Here is a 10178-nt window from a genome sequence, read left to right on the forward strand (position 1 = left end):
TCTGGCTTGGAGTGGGCAGGATGCAAGCAGTAAGCAGGCTGCATAACTGATGGATGGCAAAGGAAAAGAATCCTGAATATAATATTACTGTTGGCCCGTAATTTCTAAATCAGGCTTATAATAGTCTTTTTTAAAATTTATTTTAAGGGGTTTATGTATTGGTAGTGCAGATCTGACTCAGTTTTTTAGTTACATTTGCTTTTTGGTGTTTTTATTGACCAGCTAGAACAGCTGTCAAAGAGACTATGGCTGGTTTTGATGGAAACTGGAGAAACCTGATTTCCATTGTGTAAGTGTTGTCATTATGGCTCTGGGTAGCAGGGTGAGCTCACAGAAGGCTATGGCAAAGGAGTAGGGTTGCTGTGGATTCAAGGCTGTGTCAATGACCTGCCAGAAGACTATGGATGAAAACAGGGCTGTAAAGTAGTTGAGAGGACTTGGGGTTGAGATGAGGGTACCAGAAGGATTCTTCTACCTATAGTGCAAGATGGACCCATTGTAAGTTCAATTTGATGGAAATGAGGCTGCTAGGAGCACCTTGCTCCTTCATTGAGACATATCCATTTCAGCTTACAGGATCAGCAAAACAGGTAATGTTGTAGTAAAAATACCTACCTCTTGTACAGAGCTGTACATCTGCAGTGCAGAAGAGCTGAATGTTGCTGCCTGTTTGGGACAGCACACCCATGTGGGGAATCCTTGGCTTTTCCACACAGCTCCTATTCCATCCAATGCTTCAACTCCGCTCTAGGTGAGGAATGCATCGGAGACATGCAGCTTAGTTTAGCATCCATACTCAATGAAATGTGTAACCTGGCCATTGGGCAGTGCTCTTCTGTTGCAGATCTGATGATGGTAATAGTTACTACTTGTTTTACAATTGCGGTGACTCAAGTATAGGGAGAGTATCTGGCTAGGTGGCAAAGCTGGGGATGGAATCCAGACTTCCTGAATGGTTTACCAGTTTGTCCTGCCAAGGACCAGATGAGTTGTGTAGCACATGCACACGTCTCATGGGAGAGAGCTCATTCATGTGATTGCAAGATGGTAATGCTCTTGTCCAGGAGCAGGGTGCTTTGCCATCAGAATTGGAAGAGAGTCAGTGGCTGCCAGCATTTCCATACCTCTAAACTCCCCAGCTCCAATAGTTAAAACTGTCAGTGTCTAATATCATGGGACATGACTGGTAAGAGATGATGCTAACTCTAAGTAACACATTATCTTTAACTTCAGGTCTCATTTCAGCATGGACAAAGCAGCTGAACTCACGTGGCAGCTGGAGGATTCACCTGGCAAAGCAGAACAGCAGGAGCAAAGCCCTGATGATGGAGACAAAACCGAAGTGCTGGGACAGCCTGCACACAGCGAGGACAAGCCAGCCCAGAGCCATACCCTCCAGTGGGAGACTCTAAGCAGACAGTTTGTAGAGTATGAGCAAGTGGCTCCATTTCTCATCCCAGAGGAGCAACAGAGAAGACTGTTGGACTTTCTTCCCCTGTTCTTAAAGGTTTGTTCTCCTTGTTGCCTTTGGTGCAGATGCCAAGGATATAAATTTGAGTTTCTGTTGCTCTGTCCATTCTGTGGTCACCCTAACTGCCAGTGGAGTTAATTGGAGCATGATCCCTTTGTCTAGATGATAATTACTTTTATTCCTTTGGGAGCCTGGGGAAACAGTTTCTTGTCCTCCTTTCATCTCAGTAACCTGCTATGTTAGCATGAGAAAAGCATGTGTGGGAGCACTGCTTTACTTTCCTGAGTGGCTAAATTCTGTTCTTGGCGTCAAGGGATGTGTTGATGAGACTGGCATGTTTCAAATTGAATACCCTGTGAAGAGGTTACTTCATGTCTGCCTCATCTATTTTATTACTTAGTGGGGGGCTGAGCACTGTTTCAGTCTGGGAAAATGTGGCTGTGGCATGCAGCCAGCTAGGGGGAATACAGAGGTACAGTCTTAAGATGGAATTTTTGGGTTAATGACAGTGCTGATATCTAATTTTAGTGCTTGAGAGAGGAGTTGCATTAGAGGCAGGGAAACTGTGGCATGAGGAGAGGAAGGTTGTACTGTGGGTGAGGGACGGACACAGCTGAAAACTGTAATATTTTAGTAGCAGGCTGCCCTACCCCATGCCCTAGAGCTTCCATCAGCCAACAATTTCTGAGATGGCCATATTGAAAGGTGAAACTGGAAGAGCTCTGTAATGAATGGGAGCCTTATGGGTTGGTTTTGTTTGCTAGTGCCTGTGAAACATATAGGGAACTCTTTGAGTAGACCATGCAGTGACAGAATAGCAGAGCTTATACGGAGAGGAGCAGAAAACCTGGCCTATCTTTAAATGTACAGTGGCCATGTTGTAGTACAGAAGAATTGTTTTTCTCTTGAATTACCTTGGGTATTTATAGGTATTCAATCTGTTTTTACACTCCCTCACTATGTAAGTCTTTCAGGAAAAAAAAATGTTTATTTTTGATGAAACCGTAGTTTAATGATCACATATTTCAGCCATCTCTACTTGTGAGTTTTCAGTGTTCTTAAGTGACCAAATTCAGATCCATCTGTTCCCTTCCTAGCTGAGTTGGTTTTCTAAACGGAAGTCAGTGGGTAGATGAGGAAAAAAAAAAGTCAATGACGTGATCACTCTGTTTATATGGAAGCACTCTGGGACATAAAAAGTGATTCTCTGCAGTGAGAGGGACATTTTGAACTGCGCGTGCAGGGAAATCACTGTGCTCAGGGCTATGAAACCTTCGATGTCCATGAGAGTAAAGCAGGAATAACTTCCAGATAGTCATAAACATTTCACTCAGCTGGATGGAGCATGAACCTGTGAAGCTTGTAAGTCCCGGTGCAGAGCAGGACTTTGAAATTGCTGTAGATGCTGGTGTCAGTTAACATTACTGAAACAGGTCACTCATTGGTGTCAGTGTGATGCAAACAATTAAGTTGTGAGTAGGATCTGGTGGTGCCTATGGTGAAGAGTTTGCTGTGTTTGAGTAACAAACTTGCCCTGATCCAAGGCAGTGCAGGCAAAATGAATCGAAGGGTCTGAAAAGGCAGTGAGTGTGTAGTCTGGAATCTCAGAAGTGGCCTTCTCATTTAATCTAAATGGCCCAACAGATATTTTATCATTACTGAACAAAGCTTTCACTTTTCACCACTTCCTTTCAACTTCTGTATTTGTTTGCAAAGAAGAGTGTCCCTCCTGAACCAAAGGGTATATTTGAGCAGAAGAGCTGTTGCTCTGCATACGTGCCTGTCACTGGAAATGAATCTCTCTCTCAGTCTGCATGTGGCACTACATGTGCTGGGGCAGGCTTGGCACTCTTGGGAGCTCACTACTGCTTTACAAGGTCACAAAAATTCTGGCTTTGCAAAGGGGCAGCACTCCTTCCTCAGCCTTCAAAGAATGCTCTTCAAAGTCAGATCAGGACTGATAATCTGATGGTTTTCTGTGGAGGAGCACATCTTGGCAAGATGAAATTATATAGGTTATATAGAACAACTTTAGATTTGCTGGTCATTAACTAAGTATGAATAGCAAGAATGCCTTCCATGTGAAGTTGATTTTTTCAAGTGAAACTGTCAAAGGACTGAGGAAGATGTTACTGAACAAAGGTGATGAAAGCTATAAAATCTAGAAGTCTTAGGGATTAAAAATTGGATGGTAAAGCAGGAAATTGCTTATTTATCATGACATGTGAGAAATAAACTTTAGTACCAGTTGGTCAAAGGACAGCTATTCCCCAGGAGGCAAGCTGAGTATTGCTAAGGGACTGGTGATGTTGTGCATACGCATACCCATCATGTGTTTCCCTTCTGTAGGACTGAACTTCACATGCTTTAGGGTTGTAGAAGGTGATTTCCTGAATTGCAGTAGTGCTCACAAAGAGAGGATTTTTAGTTCCTAATGGATATTCTGGCTACAGAATATATTCAGAATGGAGATGTGAATGTCTCATTAGCTTAACACTTGATTTTGTGCCCTAAGAGATTCTTCCTCTTCATTTTTCTCAGATGTATCAGTGAAGCTTTGTAGTGCTTTGTAGGCATTTAGGTTCAGATGGGTGGCTAGAGCATTTTGGCCTTGCATCATTGATTTAGCAGTACATTGTGGACGATCTGGCCCTTTAGCTTTGAGTCATCATGTCCTTCCCCATATGAGTCCCTTCATGTACCAGCCTTCCGCTTTGTGCTAAGCCCCTGAGCTGGCTTGAGGAAACGCATCTCAGTTTGAGTTGTACACATTATGAAGTTCTTACAGAAACTGCCTTGCTTCCTCCTGTTTAACAGAGGACTCTGCATAAGTCCTCTCCCTCCGTGGAGGATTTTCATCTCTTACTTTTCTTTTCCTTGTTTGATCATGCAGATGCCAGTGCATCTCTGTCTTTTTGTCTTTGAGCACTTTAGCTCTTACTCAGTTGGCTAGAAAGAGAGGGCATGAATGAGGAGCCACCTGGGGTGTAGGGGGCTTGTTACTCACTGATACTCCTTGATGTAGAAGGAAAAGATGTAGGAAGAAATTGTTAGCCATCTGCTTGTGATTCAGACCTAGGCTGGGAGTCATTTTAATGTGCCCTCTGTATCTTCCTCTTTGTCCCTCAGAAAGTATCAGAATGTTCTATTACATGGCTGGCTTTTGAGCTAGCATCTCTCCATGAAGCCTGGAATAGGAAGGACAGATGGCAACAGTAGATGCAGGGAACTTGTGGCAGAATCTTAAACATGTAGAAATAGGCTTAAGAGGAAGAAAGAAAATCAGATTACATTGATACCATGTTATTTGAGTTTTCCCTGAAGGCAAACATTCTGGAATGGAGTCAGGTTGATATTCTTCCAGATACAGATCTTTTATAGGCTCAAAGATTAATATGGAACTGATTAGGTCAGTTATTAAAGGAGAGCGTATTCTAGAGTTTAGTGTCTGACCCACAGGAAGATAATCTATAAAATCAAATGAGAACATTAGAGACTTGGTCTATAGTGAGATGGACTAGCTAAATATTTGCACAATGGTAGCATTGTTATGAACCTTTAATTACTGCTCTCTGCTGCATATGTTCTGTACTTCTAAAATTTATCCCACTCTTTCTGTTTGTTAGCAGAAGAGTGAGTACAAGAAGTCCTTTCTGAGAGTGTTCAGAGGGGCAGTGTTCTGAAGTGTTCTTTGAGGCAGAGGGGCAGGAGTCTATCACTATTTTTTTCTGAAAAAGGGTATAGCTTAATGACAAACATTGTATATTTTTAAGTGGCTGTGGGGTTCTTGTCATTGCGTTTGCCCAGCTTTCTTCTGTTCTTTACAGATCTTCCCTCACTTCTGCAGCAGAAGTGGAGGAATTGGTGGATCTTGCTCCTGCAACTGAGGGTCTCTGAAAATCATTTATGGTCAGAATCTGAAAAAAAAAAATCTTGGGTTTTTTAATGTTATTGATTGATTGAAAATTAATTGATAGGCACACTTTGCAATTGCATTTCACTCTTTTGTAGCCCAGAAAAAAAAGAGTTGGGTGCTGTTCCAGAGTTCAATACAGTAAAATGAAGTAAAAAGGTGCTTGCTTGATTGCTGACAGACAACTGGCACTCCATGGGGAAAGAAATAGCTTGTCCACAAGCTGCCACCAGCAGATAAAGAACAAGTAATTGAAAGCAATGGTAGGGAAGGCAATAATGTTTGTAGAGGGTCTTCTTTCACAAAGAGTTGCACTGATTTCTTGGCAGACAGTATTATGGGGTGTCTGCTCCAAATTATTTTAGGAGAACAGATGTCTTCTTATTTTTGTTACCTTCCTTTCATCATCTGGCCTTACAGCTTGATTTTTCTGAGCTTGTAGAAGGAGGAGACTTTTGTAAAGAAAATTTTCAAGATTTCTGAGGACAGAGGTGTATCGGCCTGGTATTTAGAGGTGAATGCTGTACTATTGCTAGTACATTGATATGTGTGGCATTGAATGTCCTATATAAAAGTAATGGTACCTGATTCTTGGAGGCCAATTGGGTGTGATAGTACTAGTCTGCTGGAAGATTTTTTTATTGCTTTTAAATTTCTTTTTTTTTTCCCCAAAATCAAAGCGAAGAAACATTTGAGAGGGGATCTGTTTGTCAGACTCAGAACAGGGAACCATTAAGTCTTGCTGTTGTTCCTCTTGTCAGTTTTGCATTGAATTGCTTGTACATTCTTGAACAAGTAATTAATAAACTTAGTTATAAATTGTTTATAAACTTGTTGATAAATTTGTTTTCCTTGGCTAGCTATGTGTTTAGGACTATACCTTCCTATTTAGAGGTGCTTATTATAGCATAGGAAATGTTTAGAAATCCTGATCTGGTAAACATGTACTGTCATCATCTCAGCATTTTGGAAACGCATCTTTTCCTATATTAGCACCAAGCTGTACTCATGATGTAAGCTGGCTTGTAATGATGTAAATTTCTAGCCACGCAGCCTGCAACTTAACCTCATAGGCAGATGGGTTAGGCAACTCATATTGCTGCAAAATCACATCCAGTGCCTTTTGGACTAGAAAACTGCTGATTTTTCAGCTCTTTTCCACATGTTTTCCATTATTTCCTTAGTGTGCAACAAAGATTATTTCTGTCCAGCAAGAAATGCTGATTTTATAAGCCCTGCTTTCCCCCCGAAATAGAGAAGAATTGAAAGGCGGAAAGTTTATGAATGTATTAAAAAACAACAACAACAACAACCCCACAACTCCAAACAACAACAAAAAACCTAAAGGATTTTGCTAGTTTGTTCATTCTGTGATTTTTATAAATTTATTGAGTATACTGCTGCCTGGGAGCAGTAGTCCTGTATTAGCATGGTTTCTTTTTGACAAATCTGTTGCAAATGCTCCATGAGAGCAGCAGTTCCAATCCCATTTCAGTCTCTAAGTAGCTGAGACTGCAATGAATTGCTGAACAGAGAAAATACAATTTTTATTTTTAATTTTTATTCAATTGAAAACTCAGGTATTGTTTATTACTGACTTTTGGGTTTGGGGAGACCAGTTTTTGGAGAAGGATATATTTCTACTGAAAAATCCTTGGACGACTGTAGCTGTAACCTCTTCAGGGTACAGTGTGTTTATGTTGTATTTCGAAAGGAACTAGCATGCTTTTTGATACAAATAATCAGTGACACAGGGGCTATGACAAATATTTACATTGTTTTGATTGTATTCAATGTAGAAAATAATGTAAATGCTCTCTAGTAGGTGCTTTACATGATTCAAAAGGTAATTCTAGGTTAACTTCTGTGTCTGTAGTGTCAGGCTCCTGCCTGTCTGGCAAATACTGCTTAATGGATTATGCTGGCTGAGGAGGAAATTTTGCATGGGAATGTTAGCTTTATGTTTGTTTATTTATATTTATTAGTACTTCTCAATCTATCAAAGACATGCTGTACCAGAAAGGCTTAACAGTTACACTTGGATTTCAGACCTGGGAGCAGTCTGCTGGAGCAATCATATTCCCCAACATTCAGCTGTTGGCCAGTGAGGTTTCCAAGCTTCTGACAAAAGAAATTAAGAGGAACCTCAATGGTAAACCTGCAGGTAATGATCCCATACTGTATCCACTGGATCCACTTATTCTGGGAATGTGCTGTCATTTAGCTGTCTTCTGTGCTTACCATGAGGGAAATAAAGGGGGAACTGGAAAACGCTGAGTGTAGCAAGCCAGATATTTCAGTAGGTGTAAGCTAGCACTGGTTTTGGATGATCGCACCGACGATCTGGCCTCATATGCTGTGCTGACCTTGGTTTTGGAACTTTTGTAGCTGGAAATGTATAACACTGCAGCTATGCAGTGAAAGGGTAGGTTAAACACTATTGAGGAGCTTGCTTTAATAAGAAAAATACTGCTAGCCACACATGGCTTTCCTGGTGGCTGTTGTACATTCTTTGCACTGGTCAGCTGGCAGACTTCATGAGCTGAGCTGGTATTCCCAGTGAAGCTTGTCAGTTTGAAACATGTAGTTTACATGAACCAACCTGAGCCTGATGCTGGATCAAAGTCCTTTTATGTCCTTCCATCCACTTCAGTGAACTCCTGCTACTGTAATTTTGTTAAATTCAACTGATCTGTTTAGAAATGATCAATACAATATTTTCATCTTTCATTAAGGAAGTAAAGTTTAATGTTTTTGTGGTAACAGAGGAAGCTCGTCTGGCTTTGGAGCAATTGCTACAAGAGAAAGGGGAAGCAGAAGATGGCCGTTTGCTCCTGAAATCGGTGTATCTGCTCTCACAAACTGACTTGGTAAGATAAATGACTACAAAGTTTTTTTTTGATTGTTTTGTCTTGTTTCGTTTTTTAACTTTTTATTTCGGAGAAGCTAGGTAGCTGCCTCAACAGTGGAACAGCTGAGTCTCATAATGTTTGGTTTATCCCCAGTGATTTGTGCTTCAGCATGCCCAGGGTATACAGTGAGATAGAGGACACACCACTGGGTTTATAGTCCAGACTTTTCTAAAAGAGGGAAGTAAGCACCCTGTGCTTTCAGGTACCAGTTTTGGTTTGATCATCAGACAGCTATTTTTTCTAGTGTTCCTCTGATTTATCTTTTTTTTGGTCCCATGGTATATCACTGCTTGTCAACCTTTCTTTGTCACTCCAGCTTACACATCAAAAAGATGACAAGTAAGGATCTTTCTGTTAATGCAGTGGTTGGATTTTCCATCCTGATAGCCTCTCACTTTGTGAAATACTATGAAATGCTTCAAACTCTACTTGTACAGCCATCCTAAATGCAACCTGGCATCAGCAGTCTGGCATCTGCTGATGGGCATCAGGGGTGCATTTATCCCTGACATAGAGCTGAGAAGTTTGTCTCATCCTTATTCAGATACATGAAAATAAAACCTTACTGTCAGCTTCTAGTGGACATGTTCTGTGTCATAAGGAGCTCTATAAAATTATATATAGCTAGTCACAGCCTGAAGTTCCTGATGAGGTTTGTGTTTTCCATGAATTTAAGACATTGCTATTTTATTTTTTTTTTTTTGTAGCACACACACTCACCAAACTTCATATCACAAACCTCACTCTTCTGTTTAATTTGCTGCTGATTTTTGTTTTGACTATTGTGTGCCAGGCAGGCACACTGGGACTTCTCTGTAAGTTGTACACAGCCGTAGTGAAGATGGGAAGAAACTAAGTGTTGAGAAACATTGTGGAGAAACAGTGTCTCTTGCATTTATGAAAGCTATAATTAGAAGTGTGTGTGCAGTTATTCAATATGTTACAAAAGCAAAGGTGTTATAGCTAAATTGCTACTGTGCTGGGTCAGGGGAAGAACGGAGAATTCGTGCTTTTAGCATCCCAGGCCTCTATAGTTGCAGGGTGTCCTGTGAACTAATGATAAAGGGGGCACTGTCTGCCCCTGGACTTACTGCTCTTTTAGCTGCTAGTTAGTTTGCAGGTTGTGTGCTTTATCAACTGTAGGTCTCCTCATGCAGGACATAGTAAGTACCTCTGTCAAAGCTGTAGCTCAGCAGGAGTGGAAAGTCCTGGGAACAGCTATGGCAACACATGACTGGTGTGTTTACTTCTGCCAAGTGGATTAGTACAGCCATGCTCTATGATTGCCACACTTGTGTGCCCTAGAGCACTTGTAAGGATAAAATGCCTAAGTAGCTCGTTCATCTGCCATGGGTACACTCAGTGGGTAGAAACAAAAGGAAACTGGTCAGCTTCTGGAGTGGTGATTTTTATTTTCCTTACTTAGAGAACTATGTGGAACATCATTGGATCTGGCCTTCCAGCTGCTCTGATGCAGTGCCTGTACCTTTTCTTTACTTTTCCTCTGAAGAAAACCAGTGATGACAGAGAGACAAGTGAGGATGACACCCAAACTCAGGAAATGCTTGTTAAGGTGAGATGTGCCTCTGGGATTTCATTTGCCCTGAGTACTCAGATGTTCACTTACACTTTTAGCTGGTGATTGATTCAAACTGCAAAAAAAAAAGGAGTAAATTTGCACTGAAAACCATTGAACAAGCATCAGTAGCAGTATAAAACAATCTGAGATGATGTCACTATCTCTCTTAGTTTTTGGTAAAACAACATGACTTTAAGTGGGGAAAAAAAATGCATTGAGAATATCCTAGTGGTAGTTTTAGTTTTTCATTTCACTGCATCCTTTTTCCTGGTGTTAGTATCAAACTATAATCCCCTCTCCCCC

The 10178-nt window shown here is 41.0% G+C and overlaps 1 protein-coding gene across 1 annotated transcript in view; it reads left to right on the forward strand.

The window, feature by feature from the left end:
• Positions 1 to 487: 487 nt before the first annotated feature.
• LOC104163870 (WD repeat- and FYVE domain-containing protein 4-like) overlaps positions 488 to 10178 on the forward strand; it is a 16120-nt gene continuing 6429 nt past the window's right edge. Inside the window, exons 1-5 of the mRNA XM_009703010.1 lie at positions 488 to 498; positions 1234 to 1507; positions 7434 to 7548; positions 8151 to 8254; positions 9723 to 9869. Of these exons, the coding sequence (XP_009701312.1) occupies positions 488 to 498; positions 1234 to 1507; positions 7434 to 7548; positions 8151 to 8254; positions 9723 to 9869 (651 nt within the window). The remainder of the gene's footprint in view (positions 499 to 1233; positions 1508 to 7433; positions 7549 to 8150; positions 8255 to 9722; positions 9870 to 10178) is intronic.

This window comes from Cariama cristata, unplaced genomic scaffold (genome assembly GCF_000690535.1).
Source record: "Cariama cristata isolate BGI_N322 unplaced genomic scaffold, ASM69053v1 scaffold25180, whole genome shotgun sequence".
NCBI lineage: Eukaryota > Metazoa > Chordata > Aves > Cariamiformes > Cariamidae > Cariama > Cariama cristata.